The sequence below is a fragment of the Vanellus vanellus genome (assembly GCF_965231255.1).
Source record: "Vanellus vanellus genome assembly, chromosome: Z".
NCBI lineage: Eukaryota > Metazoa > Chordata > Aves > Charadriiformes > Charadriidae > Vanellus > Vanellus vanellus.
In genome coordinates, this window is record NC_138908.1 from 7,749,291 (window position 1) to 7,770,079 (window position 20,789).

The 20,789-nt window shown below is 41.3% G+C and overlaps 1 protein-coding gene across 2 annotated transcripts in view; it reads left to right on the forward strand.

The window, feature by feature from the left end:
• Nucleotides 1-208: 208 nt before the first annotated feature.
• The window catches only part of SSBP2 (single stranded DNA binding protein 2), a gene marked incomplete at its 5' end in the record, with an annotated part of 180,432 nt that continues 159,851 nt past the window's right edge, over nt 209-20,789 (forward strand). For both annotated transcript variants that reach the window (XM_082497818.1, XM_082497819.1), the window contains one exon: nt 209-267. In XM_082497818.1, the coding sequence (XP_082353944.1) occupies nt 209-267 (59 nt within the window). The remainder of the gene's footprint in view (nt 268-20,789) is intronic.

The following is a 20,789-nucleotide window of genomic DNA, read 5'->3' on the forward strand; positions in this document are numbered from 1 at the left end:
GAGGAGCCGGAGCCGGAGGGGGGGGGAGGAAGGAGGAGGGAGCAGCCCGTCAGGGTCTCCGCCTGTCGATCACCGCCCGGGGGGCGTGGCCCTCCGTCCGTCCGTCCAATGGGGTGTGTGTGTGGCGGCGTCTCCATGGTGACGGGGCTGTTCCTGGGGAGGCTGTGATGGGTTGACAGGTGCGTGACAGTCGGAGCTCTCCGCAGGCATGTACGGCAAAGGCAAGAGCAACAGCAGCGTCCCGTCCGACAGCCAGGCCAGGGAGAAGTGAGTACAGCCCCGCCGGGCCGCGCCGCGCCGCCCCTCCGCACCGCGCCTTCCGCCGGCACCGACCCACCGCCCAAAGTAACTTTCCTGCCGGCGGGAGGACGCACCGACCGACCGAGGGGGCCCGGCGCCGCCCGGGCCGGCGTGAGGGGGGCAAGGCGGCCGCGCCGCTCAGGCGGGAGGAGCCGCCGAAGCGGGGGTGTGCGTGGTGTGTGTGTCTGTGAGGAGAGGGTCCCAGCGGCGGGACAGCGGCGGGCGGGCGAGGGGCACCGCGGCGGGCGGCCCCCTCCCTTCTGCGGCCGCTGCTCCGCGGGGCGGGCGGCCGAGCGGCGCCGGGCTCCCCGCCTCGTTCCCCCCCCCGCCTTACCCGCCCCGTCGCCGGGGCCCTCCGCGGGGCTCAGCGGCGCAAGGTGCCGGCACAACTTGGGTAACAAAGAGCCACGGACACGGGAATATTCCCGGGGGGGGGGGGGGGGGGGGGGAGGGCGGACGGGGACGACACGGACACGACGGGGACAACACACGGTGGCCGCCGCCGCCGCTTCCCAACTCGCCGCCTGGCAACTTTTCTCCGGGACGGCGCAGCCCGGCGGCCCCGGCCCCGCCGCGCATTGTTCTCCGGGGCGCACGGCGGGGGGAAGGGGGGGGGAAGGCGGAGGGGGGGCGCCGCGATCCGGCTCCCGCCCCGCCAAACAAAGGTGGTGCCGGGATGGGTACCCCCACCCCCCATACCAACCTTTTCTTGGTTGGTTTTTTTTATTATTTTTTTTTTTATTTTTTGGGTGGGGGGGTGCCGGTGCGCGGCGGGGCTCTTTCCCACCCTCTTGGCCTGAATCCGGCTGCTGCCGAAACACCCTGCGAAAAACTACTTTCCCCCCACACTCCCCCTCCCTCCCCGAATAAAATCTCAGCTGAACTGCGCGAGGGCTCCTTTAGTTTTCTTTTTTTTTTTTTTTTTTTTTTTTCCCCCTCTTCTCCATGTGTAAAATCCACAGCTCTCGGGGAGAAACCGACCGGGACACTCTCCCTCCCCCCCCGGCCGGTGCCGGCAGGGCTGGGGGTGCCCCCTTCCCAGGGGCGGTCAGGGCAGGCGGGAAAGAAATGGGCAGGAAAACGAGGGGATTTGGGGTTGTTTGTTTTGTTTTTGTTTTTTTTTTTTTGGGGGGGGGGGGGAATGGCCGGCGTCTCTTTAAGTTGTCTGTAGTGGCAGCTTCTTGGCGTGACTGAGGTGAGGCCGGGGAGGAGGCAATGTTGGGGGGGGGGGGGAGGGGGGGAGAAGCCCGTGTCGAGGGGGAGGAGGTGGCTTCAGCCCGGGGAGGGTCGGGGTGAGACTGCCGAGGGGGTCCGGCGGTGGAGACCTCCGGGCAGAAGCCAGGTCTGCGCCTCTCCGCCGCGAAAATCGCGTTATCGCTTCAGAATTGCACTTAACGCCGGGCCGGGTACTCCGGGCACGGCTGATGAGTTTCCCTTCGGGCAGTTTGTCCTGAACCTTCACCTAAAAGTTTTTTTGGTTGTTTGTTTTTTTTTTTTTTTTTTTCTCTCTTTTTTTTTTTTTTTGCTACGGTATTTTAGGGACTTCCTAATTCCAGAGGCTGGCACGCATGCTTCCTGGAACAGCAGCAGCCCAGGCATCTCTTTTGCTACAGGAGAGGGAGATGCTAGGGGAAATCTAGAGTGTCATGTTTGGGAATTTCACGTGTAACTTTTCAGTGGGAAGGTGGAGGAAGACAGAGGCAGCACTGACATGATACGTTAATTGCTGAGGTGGAGTGGGAGACACAACTTGGGCACTGAAATCTAATCAACTAGTGGCATTTCTTACTCCCAGTGTAGTACTAATTTTAAAAATAATTGCTGGAGTGGCTAGTGGAAGCGTTGTTTATTTGGTATAGCAAAAATACACAATTAAACCGTTTTCTTCTCCTACGTAGTGGGTGCTGTTTGTCAGTACGCTTGATAAGTTCCTGTAGGGCACAATAGGATTGCACTGTGGGACTAGATAAGACAAATCTATAGGGCTGCTGTTTGTTGGATCGGATGAAGATGGTGTTGTTTTAATCCTGCTTTGCAAAAACTACCAAGTACAAGCCACACACACAACTGTTCTCCTAGGCTGAAACTTTGAACTGTTTTCAGTCCTTTTGTTTCATTGTAGCTGATTTTTCTTCTGGATTCTTGCTTCCATATAGCACATAATATTTCATGCGGTATGAAAATGCTTAATAATTTTCAGGGCAAGCCTGCCAAACTGACCTCTTGCCAAGTAGCAACTGCCCTCCTAAGTGAAGTTATGGGGGGCCTGCTAGATGGTGCTGTTTGATTTAAATACACTTTGTCGACTACTCATTATAACAAACAGCTGGAAATGTGAATTCCTCATGTATAGATTATTTTATGCAAAACACTGGAATGGACTGTTCTTAAATCATGGACTTGACAGATTGGTAACTTCTTAGTAGCATATACTTACGGATAAACACAACTGGGAATTTAGAAACACCCTCTTCCTCTCTCATCTTCCTCCCCCATGTCTGTCCTTTCCTTTAATGAGAGAAAAAAATAGAGAAAAAGAAAAACCCTAAAGACTTGGTTTATGGCTGTGAAATGCCATTATATAGTCTACATTCCAGATTTTTTTGTGTTACATCTTTTCAAGTTTCTTCTTAGTAGATCAGGTCACATCATTGGCATTTTCATATGCTTTCTTTCTGACATCCAAAAAGCTGTGATTACGTTTTTTTTTCCTCTTTCTTATGACATTGTTTTGCAGCCATGCAATACTTCTCCGAAGGTGATGCATGAGTTCTTGTTCCACTCAAAAAAGTTGCCATTGAATTAAATATCTCTACAAAAATACAGCACCGACTTCTGCGTGAGCTTGTGTTAATTTGAAAACCACAGAGAAAATGCATACGTTTGGCTGATACATTAAGTACTTACTTAATCAAGAAGAGTGGAATTACAATTATGTTTAATTTGTAAGTTTTTAGAACAGAACATGTAACTTAACTCTGTCGTGTCTCCTCAAGGTTTTAGGTATCTAAAATTTGTAGCTAGTAACCAATCTCTGAAATACACTTGTAATAATTAAGAAAATAAAATAAAATAAAACAACTACCTCGGGTTTGGACAGCCTAATTATGTGGAATGTTTTTTTTCCCCAGGAGGATGTGTGCCAGTGACAGGACTAGGGTGTGAAAAGAGTATTTATCAAGTGTGGAAAAGATGTGTGTTGTTCAGATGTTGTTTGTAATCAAGGATGTGATATATTTTACAGACCCATCCCATGCCAAATGTGTTTGTAGCATGGTCTCTCACTATATGCTGCCTTTACTATTTATGTCCTTTGAGGTTATGTAATTTCTGTTAAAATGAACAAGTTTTGCAAGTCATTTATAGTAGCCCTTGGCAAATTTTCAGTTCCAAAGATGGCATTCTTTGGAATTCAACACATTCATTCATTCAACACATGTAAAGTGTGGATAGATGAATTCGGGAAAAACAACACTGAACTTTATGCCAGAGAGGTACGGTACAGCACAGCTAGGTAAAACACTAAAAATGAAGGCACATGATACCTGTGAGGTGTGAAGAAGATGAAGAGAGAAAAATCACAAGCGGTGTTGTGCCCCTTCCTCCCTTTCTGGAACAGCTGTGACTTAATTTTGGGTTCGGGCCATCCCTATTGCATAAAGGATGGGAAAGTTGTATTAAACAGTAGCTTTTCCACCACTTGTGCTGTGTCAGGGGCAAATAACCCTCACCTACATTGTAAAAGGAAGGAGACTAAAATTTTTCTAAACAACCTCTTTGCAGCAAATTTTTTAAATTTTTTTTTCCTTGTTCCTTAAAATTTGATTAATTCAGATTAGGAGCTTGGACCTGCTGACATCTCATTCAATGGTGAAATTCTATAAACTTTTAATCTTGGAGAAAGTAGGACCAGACTATACAAATTCTGTGTAGCTTTTCAAACAGGAGTTCTGTAGGCATTTGCAAATGGAACTCCCTGTCTACATATAAATAACATTTTAAGTTAGAAAAATATATGTAGAAAAATAGTAAAAAATAACATATAAAGAAAACTAAATTCTGAAGGTATTACGTGTTTTGCATTCTGTTGTCTTGATCTTCCAGTGGTCTTCTAAAGTAGTCTTTTTCCCGAGATGCCCTTATCTTGTTGGGGCTCAGCAGACATGCAGATTTTGTTTAAAAACTAACTGTGTGGCTACAGACTGTGATTTACTTTGATATAGAAGGATGCATGACCAAAATAACAACATAGAGGCAAGCATTAGAGTTGGTTATTCATTGATTTTCAGCTTGGTGTGGGAGAGTACGTGGAGAAAGTGAGAATACTTGGTTGCTGCTGTCATGGCATTCTTGCTCCATTTTTTTTGCTTGACCCTAGTTGTAAATGCCTCTTAAGTCTGACCTTGGCCTGTTGGTCACGTGGAGGAAAATAGGGTGTTTTTCTTTTCCACTATGCTGCTGCTTTGAAGAAGAAAGAAGATGTCTCCTTTGTTGTTTCTCCTCAAGTCTGTTTTGGGTGGTGGCTGTTCGGATGTACAGCTCCTTTCTGTGAGTGGTGTGGGTGCTTGCCTTGATAGATCTCTCTTCCAAAGCGGGAAGGCAGAGTGAAATTTACACAACTCTCATTTTCTTGTGGGTGCCAGTAGTGTTCTTTGTAAATACAGGAGAACTCACCACTGCTTTCCTCATTTGATTCTGCTGCTGTTTAGGAAAACTGAGATTTCTGAGTGCTTTTGAGGATTTGTGGATTTCTGGAGATAGTTGTTTGTTTTTGTTTTTTTTTCTTTTCTTTTTGTCAAATTTGGAAAGACAGCATTGCATGAATTTAGAATAGTTAGGTTACCTTTTTCCACCATAATGTTTTTAAGCTATGTAAGAATAAGATACAGATTAAAATTAATTGGCTTCAATGATAAATTTGCTGCTCATCCCCAGGAAATGGTGAGCTAGTTTTTCAAGTTTCAGGTGGTGAGAGATATATTGATATCTCTCTCTTTTTTTTTTTTTTTATTTTCCTTTCCCTTTTGAAAGCAAAACTGGTAGTTTAATCCATCTTCTTTTACAAAATTTAGATTTGGTGTCTGTACACTGATTTCATCCATCAGGTCTAACTTTTACAAGTTGTAGGTATACTGCTCTGGGAGTCTATGGACATAACACTCTTCGCAATTCTAGATGAATATACTTTTTAATAAGGAAGAGTACAGAAGGGAAAGTTCTGGAAATAGTAACTGTTTCTCAGTATTTATTGTTAATTGCAGTGCTTCAGGTACTCTTTTACACTGCACGGGTGTGTTGGACAGCATATGAAGGTATTTTATATAATGTATGTGCTGCAATTCAAACCAGTAAGAATAATTGCTTTTGTGGTGTAGATTTAACTAGAGCGTGGACCATAGAAGTGTATGTCAGTATAGGAGCGTTCTGAAATACATACCCAACTTGTAAGTGTATTGCCTATGGCAGGGATATTTGTTTCCATGCATTTAAACACGTACAAGTAATGTTTTGGACTGGCAAGAACCAAGCATTTTCTGCATTGCATCCTCAACACGACTGGTCTGCTCACAAAAGGTTGGGTTTTTTTTCCTATGCTTTTTCTTAATGATGAACGTTACGAGGTGTCTGATTCCAGCTTTTGTAGGCTCTGTAGCGCTGAGCAAAGTTTTGCTACTGGAGAGCAAGGACGAATGGAGCCCACTCAGACCCACTGGGTACAGCAGATGTGCTCTTGACTACAGTGAGCGTGATTTGGGTTTGGCTAAGAGGTGATTAAATCTTGCTGGAGAAGACGGTAATTAACAGAAGCAGATACATATTAATAATTCCTTTTGCTTAAATTATAGGCATATGATAACATCACAAGTCTTAATGTAGCCAAACAAGATTTTCGTAACTTTGCCAAACTTGATCTGTTTGGGTGAAAAATTTATAATGGCTTATGTATGCCTTGTGCTGATTTATTTAGTTTCTGTGTGTGTAAAATTTCAGTTGAAATGTTTTGGCTGATTTTGAAAATTTGACAAAGAAAAAATGCGTTTTCCAATGTTTTAAAAGTTCTCGCAACTTTTACTGTGGAAGACCAATAGTAACCCTCTCCTTTGAAACACTTTAAATATGGTTGAAAAAGGATGAGGGATTTTATTCCAGGGATGTGTCTTTTCCATTTGCATGACAAAGCATCTGAATTTAGCCAGGATACAAGCCTTTTCAAAAAGATCAATTTGCATATGCTTAGAGCCTGCTAACTGTAATCGCTGAATATTTCATCTTTGCTGGGAGCGTAGCAGATACTGGGATCAGAGGAGCGGCTTGGGGAGAAAAATTGGTACTGGGCACTGACGGGAAGGAGAACAGTTGAAGCCTGCAGCCGTGAGATGCCAGGACGTAGAGATAACGGGGGTTGGCTCTTGAAGGACGATGGAAGAAGCGGGGTGGAAATGGCTGGTCTGGAGAGACAAGACAAAGAATTACTCCCTAAGGGGACCGGCACTGAGATCAGAGATCTGGGTGGGAGCTGGTGCATCCAGACAAGGAAAACAGACCTGGTGCAAAGCAGGGAGCAGAGCCAGGGTGGCGACGGCTTTGAGGAGGCAGGTCAGGGAGTGGAAGGTTTTTGTTACGTTAGGAGGAACTTGCTGTCCCTCCAGGTACTAGAAAATGACCGTTCCTTTGCTGCCGGCAACTCGTTGTGAGACTGAGGCGTAAAATGGCTTATCTCCAAGATAAAACCTACCAGCACCTTTGAAATACTTACTTGATTGAAATGGCAGAGAGGTGTGTGGTAGTCCTGAAACCTGTAGCTCGGATGAGATGTCAGAGCTTTGGGAGGGAAGGGTAGGATTTGCCATTCCAAAGCAGCTGGAATAGCATGTCTGTATGTGTCTGAGTGCAATGTCTGGGTGTCGTACTTGCATTCTGAATAACGTTCTCTTAACTTGGGGAAATACAGATGTATACTCATTGTTGTTCTTACTTTGTCCTCATTTGTGTGTTCACTGATTGATTTTTTTTTTTTTTTTTTCCTTCTGGAAAAACTCTTTTTTTTTTTTTATTGTGCAGAATAGAGCATTGTTTTCATAATGAGTAGCTATTTGATAATTTGCTATTTTGCTGTCATGTGGTATGTGCCTTATGGCTGACTTGCTGTTTCGTAATACAGTTGTTTCTAGAGGAAGAATATGTTGTTTCTTTGGTGCCCAGCACCATGGTGTCTTGAGCTTAACAAACCTTTACAAATACACATTGAGCCACTCCTGCTTGCCATTCAGTTTTAGAAATGACAGCAAGGTGCAGAAAGGTAAAAGACAAAAATACTTGCTGATTATTGGGTGCCCAGTTTGAGCTGTGTAGCTCTGAAATTGTTTTTGGAGCATTATATAAACCACTGGGGCATATGTACAACTTCCACCATCTCTTTTGCCACTGATTCTAAGAATGAGATGCCATTTTATCACGTCGGGCATCCAGAAGATGAGGAAAAGAAAACGATTCATCCCTTGCACAGTTTGTTTCAGCTGAGTGGCTTACGACACAGAGCCATCCTGTGGCATGCCCAGAGATGGAGTACCATTTTGGGTGGTCTCAGAAGGACCTGTTTGTGGCACAGTCACCTCTGCCCTAGAGTCTGCCATCTCTCCTGGTACAGCATGCCGCTTATGCCTCGGACGGGTTGTGATTCCGTCCAGGGCAGGATGGAAACAAGCAGTCCTGTGAGCTACAGAATGGGTGAAGCCCCATTTCCTGGTCATCTGTCATCTTGAGGTCATGCTGCAGTGTTTCCGTGAAAGCAAACAGCTGAAGCAACTTGTAGAAATGTGGTATTTTTTTGAGACTGCTGTTGCTTTTTTGGATATTCTTGAAATTGGAAAATGAACTCAAAAGTTATCTGGGGGGTAGACAGTTGTGTGCTTACACACAGCATGACCTCACAAGCCTGCTTTCCTTAGGGAGGGAGATGACAAATACATGATCATATGATTCGGGGTGGCATTGTAATTGGGTAGAGCCACTTGAGAGAGACTGCTCTCACTTTGGAGAGACTGCTCCATGAAGCTTCAGGGTGTAGATAAGGGCATGATCCCGCATAGCCTCGTGTGATACTCTGCGAGTGCAGGTAATTAGCAACTGCTCAAAACGGTTACTTTTGAAGAGTTTCTGCAAAAGCTTCTTTGGACACCATAAAGAATCAGCTAGATGATTGGTTTTTTTTCAATGAATATTCAGTAGCTACAACGTCAAGGCTTCCCAGCTGTGTTGCTTGGGATTAGGGCCACTTGGTTCCTGCTTTGTTGGTGTACAAATGGGCCAGAAAGGAGTCCAGGTTGAGTCAAAGTTAAAGTTTCTTTTTCTGGTGTCTGCTCAGTTGACCCACAGACCCCTAAGTCCAGATTATTTAGGTAGTGGTTGGGTAATATATATATAGCTGTTGTTCCAACTATTAACAGATGATCTTCTCTGGTAGCAACAAAGGTGTTAATTCAGAAATCTTGATGACCTCCGTGTGTGTTTTTCTAGGCTTTAGGGTATTTCTCTCTTCCAGTCCCAGTAAGGTAACAAGTGAGAACATAAAGTGTTTTCTTCTGAGAAATGGAAAGGTGGCAGTAGTCGACCATAGCGTCCTAGCTTTTTTCTTTCCTGCTTCATTAAATATAAAAAAAAAAACAAACCTGAAAATTTTTGTGGTGGGTCATTTTTTCACCATCAAACCTTCTGTCATTCTTACCTCTGGACTTTTTTGTTTTTTCTCAATATTAGTAGTGTGTCTAGATCAGAGCATAGAAGTGAGCAGAATGAAACCTCTCTCTTACCTCTCTTTTGAGATAGTATATATTACTTGGGCTTTATTTATAAAACATTGCCGCTAATACTCCCTAGAATGCTTCCCTGTTTTTTGTTGTTGTTGTGTTTTGTTGTTTGTTTGGTTTTTTTTTTAAATAATCCATTTTGCAGTCCACATGCCCTCCAGGTTCTTTTTACAGTACTGCTGCCTAGGCAATTATTCCCTGTTTCATATTTGTGTATTTGATTCCTTATTCCTGAGCATAGTAGTCTACATTTGTCTGTATTGAATTTTCTCTTATTAACTTTCCTTATTTTCTGTTCATGTCCCCAAAAGGGCTTATAATCTTTCCCTGTTTACCATGTACACTTTTGTATTTCTGCATACAACTCATTAATGAAAGTCTTTTAATGGAATTGGCTTAGGACAGCAAGAGCTTTCTTGAAACATTTTCTCATTTGTAGAAACATACCAATAATGACTCTTCCATTATTTTTTTCATGTGACTGTACACTATTTTTTCATTTCATGAAGGCAGTTTGCTTACATAGATGTCATATGATAGGCCAAGAATCAAAACTCTTGTATCTTAACTTTTCATAAGCTATCCACAAGTTCCTTGTTACCCGCTACACAGTCTCCCAAGTAAACCAAACTGAGCTGACAAGTTTTTTTTCTTGACAGATAATATAGATTCTTTTTTATCTTTGTATTCTGAAGGTGTTTAATTTGATTCTGGAATTGTTTTCTGTATATTTTTTGATAGTTAAGCTGATGTCTGCATGAAATTTCCTTTTTTTTTTTTTTAATTAAAATATTTTATATATGCTATGGCATGCTAAGATTTTTCCTTTTCTTTTTTTTTTTTTTTGTTTTGTTTTGTCCAATACCAGACTAATGTAGTATGTACAAACAGGCCAAAATGTTGACTCCTGCTCATCATGTGAGTGCTTGGACTCACACTTCTTATTTCTGCTCGTCTGTGTCTTGCTTGCTTTTCTGTGCAGTGGCAGAGCTTCACATTATACTGTGGTGTGAGTTTGAGTTTAACATGAAGAGCTATGTAAGTTCAGATCCTCTTTTTTGGGGTTTTGTTTTTCTCAGAAAGCAGCCTAACAACTAGGCTGTTGTATACCAACTGGACAAGCATCTCCCAGCCATACTCCCTTAAGTGCCTCCTTGTGCCCCAAAGCCCTTCCTCTTCTCTTTGCACCTCCATTCTCTGTGACCTGAGTTAGAAGAAGGTAAAATACTATCTATGTTTTCTGTGGTAATCAACTTAATGCTTATAAAAAAATGGCAGCGTTAGTCTTGGAAACTGTTTTAATAGGTTAAAAAAACATTATGGCAAAATCAGTGGCAACTGGAGGTAGCCTGTGTTGTCATGTTGGCCTTTCTCTGGAAAGGGCTGTGCTTTCTGAAGGAAATACTTGAGTGCAGAAATGGAACTATAATTCCTTAATAAATATGTTTTTCTTGACAGTCTCGGGACAAAATGGATCATGTGGCTGACAGGCTGTATGATTGTGTTGTAAATATTCCGTGATTTATGAGGCTGGAAGTAAGGATGCCACCCGATGCTCCTGCTGCAGAAGTTGTGGTGCTCTGTCAGATCCTTCTAACTGCAACAGCAAGATTTGATAAAACAAAACCCCTTTGCTTTCTCCACACTAAGTGTTTTATTTACAGTTCTTCTCTCCCAACTAACCTTTAAAGAATGGGGGACAGTCTTGGATGGCTTTGATTACTCCTGTTGAGGTCAGCCTTTGAATTAAGGTGGTGGTGGTGAGTCGATAGACACTGTTTATATGGTTGGGAGTGTGGATGAATTAATGAAATTTCATCAGGTGTATTGGGAATAATGAGGCTCCCCTGCTGAATCTGAAACTGCCCTAGAAGTGAAGGTTAGGACTCCCATTGATAGTCTCTTGAACTGTTGAGCTCCTTTAATTGTTTATTATCAAAACCCTCCTAAATCGGTGCATGTTGTTTAATCTGCCTTGAAATGTGAATTGCAAGTCAAAGGCCTTTGAGTAATATAGTGAAAAGTTGTCTGAATTTTTTGCGTCTTCTGTAAGTGCTTCCTAAACTTTGGTAAACTGCTGCTCGGTAGCTTGTTCCAGCAGTCAGTCATCTCTGGTGATGGCCAGCAGAACTACTGGTGCCTCCTGCCTCAATGCAGGTAGGGGACATGCTTCCTCCTGCAAGTCGGAAAGACCTCTGTGATGATGCCAGTGTTAATAAAATATTTATAGAGTATTATACGTGGAAAGGATGTTTTAAAAACTTAAAGACCTATATCCTGGCCTGAAGGATTAAGTTTGTTTTTCCTGTGAGTGTTTATATGCATGTTGTAAAGTAATATAAATGAAAGTTGATTTTCTGGATTAGAATAGGAAAAGTACATGATCAACAAATAAACACCTAGAGCTTGCATACAGAAAAATACAAAGCTAGAAAAGATGAAGGAGAGCTTCTGATCAGAAGATGAAGAGCAGTGTGAGAAATATGAAAATATGCCTCTGGTAATGGTAATATGCTTGACAAGCAGATCTGAAAGGTACAACACATTGGTGTTTCTGACTTCTGCTGCAGCTCCTCAAATTTAGTGTCACACTTAATTTTACTATCCGTACATCTAATTCTTCATAAAATAAAGATGTTTACGAGACCAGCATCTGTAGACTCGTGTAACTGCAAGCCTAGAAATAAATGTTTTAAAATCTTTTTAGAAATAAAATGAGAGACTATAATACAGCAAAACACAAAGAAAGCTGTATCTTAGGCTTTGAAGAGGCAGGACATAAATAACTTGACCAGCTGTAGTTAAGGAACCTGTAAAGAACGAATGAAAAAAATTATTTTGAATGATTTTGCAGAACATCTTAAATGGATGATTAAAAATAAAATCCGACTGTAGTCCTGGATGTGGATATATTCATATTAATTCTAGTAAATGAGAGTTACTCATAAATCTTTCGCAGTATTCCCCAAACAGCCCTGTAAGTCTGCAGTTATTCAAAATTAGAGGGGGGCGGTGGGGAAGTTTGGAGTTGCCTGGTGTCAGTCTCCAATTCTGTGTGGGATTACTGATTTGAAAAAAAACCACAACATAATAGACAGGAGAAGGCTTTCTTGTCATAAAACCATAACTATTTTTCCCCTGTAAAATGATACGGCTGAATTGAGTGGTATTTCACTCATATTACTATATAGTAAAGCACTTATGAAGTACTTTAGGAAGTTGAGAAAGGACTCTGGTTTTAATAGTTAGCCTGCAAGCCAAACGAATGCATTTGTAAACGTACAGCCATGCCTACAACAGGTTGTGGTTGTCCTGGTTCTGTATTCAAGGTGATGGTTGCAAAAGCCTCTTGCAACAAGGAGCGTTGGCTGAAAAGTGCAGGCTGTAGGAAGATTCACAGTGATACAACAGTTGATTCTTGTTTCTCCCTCTTTAATACCATCTTGATCCTTAATAGCCTGAACTGGTAAAACACTCAAAATGTCACCCAAAGCCAAACGTCTTTGTTTTCCTACTTTGTTGGAGCAACCAGCTTTGCACACATAGGGTCAGTTCACAGTTACCTAATAGTCACAGAAGTACACGTGTAGCAATCTTCATTTTCATGGCTGAAGTTCTTGAAAGGCTCAAGTCCTGGTAGCTGGATGTCCTCTGGCATGGTCACAGGCTTTGAAACAAGTTGTGGGAGTGCTTGTTAAAAGAATGTGGGCAAAACAAAAGAGAAGGTAGTGCAAAAGGGACTTTTTGCTAATGCAAGAGTAGGGATGTAAAGCTTATGGAAGTGTTTCGGTATTGGTTTCTGTTAAATTTATTTTTGCACAGTGTATACATTCAATAGAACATAATTAGAGGGGCTCTCTGGTACAGTGCATTGCTACAGAGGAGAGCTTTTCTTCTACAAAGGGTTGTGTACGTAAGTAAGCACGCTCTTGTGTGCAGCACAAACATTGGAAATTCTCACTAATTCAGGATACAAGTGGAAAAGTAATGGAGGAAAATGAAGGGAAACCTAACCTATGACAGTGCCATATGCGCTTCAGGCTCTCTAACACCACATTTTGACGCATTCCAACAGGGCTGTAAAGGGAAATGAGAAACTAGATTAAAGACACCAAAGATGTAATTTGTCATTGTAGTTCCTGTGTATTCTGTGGCATCAGAATGGATTATTTTTTTCATATCCATTTTGCCTTTGTGATTCAGTTATGGATTTCAGCTAAACTTAAAGCCAGTTCTGTGACAGTTTTTAGCATGCCTGTGACTTTCTTGGAATTTCTGGTTTTCCAGTCCAGTAGCATATTTAAAGAATTAACATAACTGAAGAAAGATTGTGTTCTCCCAGTCTGAAAATGAATGTACTAATTTTCTATAATATATTCTGTGTGTTTGTGTGTGTAAATACACGTAGGTCTGTGTATATATTTAAACTTGGAAAGCAGGGTAAATATCTTTGTCCCTAGGACAGGCACCTGGACATCACCTGCATGTATTGAATCGTAGAAATTTTTGATTTAAAAAAAAAAACAACAAACAAACAACAAAACCAAAACCAAAAAAAACAAGCAACAAAACATTTTGATTCAAATATGGAATAAAATTAGAAGAGGCATTTTCAGAGTTAGTGGACTAACTGCACTCTTGATCCTCTTCCGAGCTTATTCAGCATCACCCTTGTACTCCTGTCACATCTCTTGGTATGGAACCATAAAATTTACTGTGTCCTACCCATGGTCTGCATATGGTCTGTTGTGTAATAACTGCAATTACCTCACCATGGTTGACTTTATATTCAACACCTGTGATTTGCTTCTCTTTGAGAGCAATGACAGGAGTACCCAACAGCCAGACTTTTTAAAGCAATGTATTTGTTTAGAGCAATGTGAAGGAAAGCATCTGAAAACAACAAAAGCTGACTCTATGTGTAATTTTTTTTTTTTCTATCTATGAATGTGCTACTACCTTAATGCTTATCTGGTAGAACAAGCTTCCCATTCCTCCAAAAAGCTTTTGTCGTGTGTCTCCCATAGCAATTGACACAAACTTATCCAAAAAAGATAAGAGTTTTTTTCTTCCCTTTTGGCAGCCCAAGTGACCTGAAGAAGCTTTCATGTGCCAAAGGTTTATCTTTTTTAAAGTTTCCTTTTTTTGTGTTGTGATCCTGTCCCTCCCCCCATCTCTATTGATTTGGTCTAGTGAATGGTAGTACTTACAGATTTGGCCTTACAGTGTCTGTAGATCATCGTACCTTAAACAGTACGGTGGCTGGAGTCCAGAGCAGAACTTTCTGTTGGTGAGAGAACTTCGCTGTCCAATTCCTTGGTTTGGGGACATTCTGAAAGCAACATGAAAACCAGGATGAAGTACGTGGTGCTGGTCTGTTCTCACCTGATGGTCCTCTCCTAGCTCATTCTTTAGCATGTGCATTGTGAAAACAATGCGTTTGTGTGTTGACAATTAACTTTGCTATGTTTTTTTGTGAAAGGTGTGTTATATGACATAATGTACTGAGCGTGGTAGAATTATGTCAAATGGGTAAAGGACTCGTGCTTTGGGAAAGACGAGGTTAGTGTACTGGATGCATGGGACTGGGTGATGTGAATGGAGTGGGACCTGTGCTCTTAAGCTAGCAGCAGATATTTTAGCTAAGCATAAACACACAAAGAGGATGGGCTAGATGTTCTACTTTTTGAAATAATATATAAACCACCTTAAGTATCGAGGTTGTGTTTGAATCCTGTTTGCTCCACAACCTTGTGGCTGTAAGGACCGTAAGATAAAACCGCTGTGTGTCACACACTAATACACGATATACCTGGCTACTCAGAGATGCCCCTTGGACCAGGCTTCCCATCTCCTCATCCTTCAACCCACTGTTTAGCATGGGAAGCTTCCCAGCATCTCTCTGCGTGTTTTTTCATCCAACATGTAAAAGCGAGAAATTAGTTCTATAAATGGGTAAGAAAGATCATAATATTCGATTATGTGATTTAACCCATGAGTTAGGCTGTGACATTCCTTCAGTGAAGATATTGAGGTTGCCTTTACATAGTAGCCAAGGTTTTTTTGTCTTTACATTCAAAGTTTCAATTTCAGTAAATTGTCATTCTCTAGCCCACAGATGCTCTGCCTCTTAATATTCTGTATTTGTTACTTAAAATCCAAGAATGTCACTGCCTGGAGTGGCTGTGATATGAGTATTTCCTGGTGGCAGAATTATCTTTTTTTTTTTTTTTATGTCACATAGTTTGTAAAATTAAATTTCAGCTATCTGTTGGGCATTCATCTAAGTGATGTTTAACTACAGTGTTTGCTTTGTTCCAGTATTCTCCTTCTTTTCTGAATTTCTGTTTCTCTAAGCAAGTGGAGACATTAGTGTGCAGAAGCATCCTACCCTTCTGTTGGATGCTGTGTGGAAGGAGGTACTCGATGGTTCTAAAAAATCCAAGCCGTTTTGAGTGTCTCTAGTGTAGTATGACCGAATGCGATATACAAGTTTCAGTTATGAGATTACGAAATGCTAAGGCTGTGTGATACGCTTTAGCAAGATCTTTTCTCTTTTTGCAGTTCCTCCAGCATTTTAAGAATTCTCCATCCAAAATGAAGCAGTGTGGTACCGTTGTAGATTATTTGCTGGTTTAGTTGTCCTGAAACAGCATGATTGCTGTGTTTGTTCTATAGTTGACATCACCCTCTTCTGCTGGCCGCCTTTACTCTTCTGAGTGAGGAAGCCTGTTAAATGCAGGTGGATTCCGCCTGCTCACAAAAATGGAACAGCTGAATGATGTGCGTGTGTCTACCTGCAAACCAAAACAAAGCTGCCTCACCTAGTTCTGGGTTGTTTGACTACATCACCTTAAGGTTGAAAAATAAAGAAGAAATAAAGAATACTGTCCGCGTCTGGAAATCTTGTTGGCTAAGAGGTTAGTCTAGAATATCTATAGCCTTTTGGTTTGTGCTGTAGGTGTTAGCATAAGCATTCTAGAGGAGCATCTTGCTGAAGGTAACCTCTGCAGAAGGCTCCAGGAGTAATCATATACTCGGTTTGGTCATTTACCTTTCTCTGAAGACCTTCAAGTGCCACAGGTAACCCTTCAGGGCAGGAGTGCTGTGTGTGTTACAGAACCATTGTGGAAACCATTTCAGATTGATGCTGGGGGCAGAAACTGTGTGTTTTTTGGTGGTGCAGGGAACAGGGAATGGCTCTTCACCTCCCGCCAGGACTTCACCCTTGGGTTTGCATCCCTGTTCCCCTGCTCCACCCCTCTTTCCAGTGTGTACTGTATGTTGATAGGGGTGAGTCACCTCTTTTATTATGTTTTGAATACTTTCCTCCCAAATGTAGTTTATTTTCTGCAGGGAAGGGAAAGAATTTATGCTGTCCTGGTTCCTTATTTTTATCAGAGCTCTGCTAACAACTTCCAGCTGAGGGAGTTCTTGATATTTTTAGCCTGAGATATTTAGCTGTTTGAGCCTCTTTACATGTTTTCCCCCGATATATATTAACTGGGGGGGGGGGGGGGGGCGTAGTGGGGGAAATGGTTCTTGTCAGTTAATATATTCATGAGCATGCTTGCCAAATTGCCTGCACTTATTCCCAGGAATCTGAACACTTCAGAATTGGGGGGAAGTTTGAGTCCTGGTCTGAAGAATTTGAATCAGCCTCATTACTCCATTCTCTGACTAATGCTACTGTAGCTATGTTCCCACTGAATCTTCCTTTTTATTTTAAAAGGTGGTGTTTAGTATTAAAAAATGTATGTAATTGATACTCTGCCTAAAAACACTCAGAAATAAATAGACTAAAAAGAGCAGAGAATCGTAAAATGGGAACTTGTGCTATGAAGTATAAATTCTCTCAAATTCTCTTTGTTCCTCTTTTTTCCAAGTAACTTTTCAGCAGCAGAATCCTGTCTTACTGCTAATGTTACTGTGTTATTGATTGCCTGGCATATGGTCTGATGAAGTTCTTTAATGTTGCAAATACTGAACTTGCTGGCACATCTTGTATACATAGCATTTTCTAGTTTCTGAATAACCTTACCCTTCCATGAAATTTACATGAATGTTACTTTGAAAGAAAATATTAAAAATACTTCATATTGACCTTTTGCCTTTAAGAACCCCTTTAACCATAATTTCACAGGTCCTATGATCTATTGTAAGTTCTTTTCCCTTTTCCTAACAAAATTTTGGACTACAGATGAAAAGCTATTTTGTTAGTTTGGCAGGGCTGTTTCTGTGTATTGAAAACAGTAATCTGGCTGAATAGTAATTCTGTTTTGGTCATTGGACTAATATGTTCTTGAGCCAAATGATTCCTCCAAATTTATTTCAGAATATTATTGTTATGTTAAACTTAAAGGTTATATGTAGATTTGCCTCAGTGAAATGCAGTGATTCCAGCAAATACTCCAGAGGTGTCTCTGTAGGACTATGGAGGTGGGGGTGAGAGGGGCAGGTGGTGGAAATCATGCTCAGTTTAAAATGAGAATTAAATGGCATTTGTTGCTGGGTATGAATTGTCCATACCACCTTCTTCTCACTATCCCTTCCAAGATGCTTATTTATATATGGCGATATATTACATTGCTCTACTCCTGTCCACTTAGTTATCTGATGCAGTTCTGCAGAGTGGGGAGATGACTTTGTGCCATTTATGCTGAGTCTTTGTCTTGAGTCCTCTGGTTGCCAGTCTGGTTTGTGGCGTAAGTTAGAGCTCCTTGAAGGCTGCCAACAACCACCAGGATATATCCTATTAATTGGGACCAGCTGGATACAAGTATGTATTGGCAAGCCTACAGCAGTTCTACGCAACCCATTACAGCAGCTCTTCACCACCCAACTATTCCTTCAGGGACCTTGAACCTTCCAGTAGTCATTTGCAAAGCTCCAGCCTTAAATCTGACACCTAAAGCAGGAGTGTGGTGGTGGTTTGATATTTTTTTTTTTTTTTAATATATTTGTTAAATCCTAACTCCCCTGTTCCTCCCTGAGATTGGGCAGTCACCACTCCCTACTTAGACATAAATCTCTGAGGATCCAATTTAATACAAGTGCACCATGTTTTTTTTTTTTGTGTGTTGTTTTTTTTTTTTTTTCCTCAAAGCACTTAGAAAAATGTGTCTATACTTATTAAGCACTGTAGAGATTTTTTTCTTGATGAGTGCAAACTTTTTGGAAACTTGCCATTCTCAAGCTGTAAATTGTGTGCCTTTTGAAGACAGAGGTTCCACGTTATACCCCTAGATATCAACTGCTTTTTGTGCCTTTTTGCACAGAGAGTCTCTATGCGCCTTTCAAAATGTAATTTTAGGTAAGATGCTGCTGTTTTGCACTGTCAGTCTCTGTGCTCCAAGATGACTGATGCTGCTGAGAAGCTGTGGAGCAACACTACCACCTCAAGTGTGTTGTCTGGTCTGTGTTGAGGCTTCTCAGTGGGAGTGCCAGATTAACTAAACGCTAATCTTAAGCTTCTTAACACTTAGTGAGAACAGTCAAAATTTCATTACTTTTAATTGTTTTGTAGCAGGCTAATATAATTACACTGTTAGCATCTTGGTTGGGAATTTCTTTACTTTTTTTCTTTGCAAATCCAGTCCTAATAAGGTTTTTGGTTATTTTTTTATTTTGCTGACTGAATTTCCTGTGCAACTTCTTTTAAACTGCTGTGTGAGTTGCTGGGACCCTAAATAAACTGACCAGCTGAGTCATTATTTTTACCATTTGTATAACTCTTTTTTCCAACGGTCCTTCTTGAACATGAAAGCAATACAGTAAAATACTTGGAGGAAAGGAAGATGTTACAGAGAAGCTGCACTGAGTGCAGTGTACAAAAAAGTTTCATGGTCTTGTTTCAAGCTTATATTTGAAATCTAATAATGACCAGGCCAACTCTTGCTTTGCTTATGAGGTCTGACAAGATCACTGTCCATGTGTTTTCGTTTGTTGTATTCATGGCAGCCCTGGGGAGTGAAATAACTAGAGCAGGAATGAAGCTGTGCTTTCCTGCATAACACAACAGAGCTCTATAGCAACTTGGCCACTAGGAAAAACAGCAGAGACTTAAAATAGATTAATAGATTAAGTTTTGTATCTGTGTGTTTGTATTTATGTAAAATGCACAGTCACATGCAAGCGGCAGCCTAACCCATTAGCCCACGTAGTATAAATGGGGGACAATCACCCATCCTGGTACTGGGCAGGTCAAGCTGAACTGAAGTTGGGGGAACTGGAGTGCTTTGTAAAACCAGTTGTTACCGAGTGTCTCCTGTTAATCTTCAGTTCCAGTTTATTGGGCTTGAAACTTCATCCTGATGTCGCAAAGTTTGTATCTACCCATAGAAAGGTTTCTGTGCATTGTTCACCTTGACCGAAGTGTAAAAAGCACCTTAGGGGGCTAATCTTTCCTTCTTATCTGCAAATGTGAGAGAATGCATGTGAAAGAGAGAAGCAACAGCCTAAAGATCTGACAGTAGGCTCTGAAAAGTTGTTTTTAGAATTAACACAAAAATACTTGGAATAGAAGTGTTAGGGGAACCTCTTCTCTGCTTAGGATAGTGTACTGAATGCTGAAGTTTCAGATTGAAATCACAAACACTGATTTGAAAGTTGAGTTATAGGTTTTTTTTTTTGTTTGGTTTGGGGTTGGGTTGGGTTTTTTTTTGGTGTTAGCTTGATTTGAGGATGGTGATACCACTTCAGCATGTTATCATCTATGTTATGTTCAAGTCCATGTAAGTTTTATAGGTCATCTAGGCTTTTGATGCATTGTATATTAAACACAGCAGACTTGAACAATGCAGATATATCAAGTCTCTAACAGAGATTAATAACTTTCTGAAACAAAAATCACATAAATAGTTTCTCAAAATTGTCCTGGTTTGAGGACAAACCACGACAAACATTTTTGGGGGGAAGACTTGGTGCATCTTGAAATGAGAAGTGGTAACATACTCTCTTATTTTTTCTACTGTTTTAAAGAAAATTCTTTTACAGACTTTTGAGTCAAAAAAAAACCCTTAAAAGTTTGCAGACAACTGGAAATATCATTCTGGTCTAAGGTGAATGGTGACAAATTTCAGCTTCTAGATAACCTTTACTCTTGCATGCCTTTATAAGTATTTCAGTAATGTTGTCTAAGAATGAATACAAAAAGAAATCATTGTCACCTCTTGTATTTTGCTTCCAGAAAAAATGAAAATATTACTTCAATGGTTTAGCGAAATTGTTACTGTAGAGGTATGATCAAACTTGTAAAAGAGTAGCAAATGTTGTCTGGCTCTTTAATTTGTCATGAGATTTTCACAAACAAGCAATGGCTTATTTTTCTTTAAGTCAATAGGCAAGATTACTAAAACAGAGAGGGGTACTGAGAAAACAGCTTTCTCTGTTTTAGTAAGTGGTCCTCCCAATTAAATGATGAAATGACAAGGATTTTTTTGCATACTTAGATTTTTAAGTGCTGTGTCGAAAGTTAAACAAACAAAGTATGGAGTTTGGTTTCCTGAGGAATACTTGCAGCCGTTGTGCCGACCAAAACAGCTTTCTCAAGTAGTCATAAGAGAAGGTCCAGTTCGCCTAAAAGCTGTAACGCGGCATAAGCAAACACGGGACCGGGGGTGAGCCCCAGGGCTGCCAGAGGACAAACACCAAGCCACCTGCAGCAGTGGAGGAGAAAGGTTT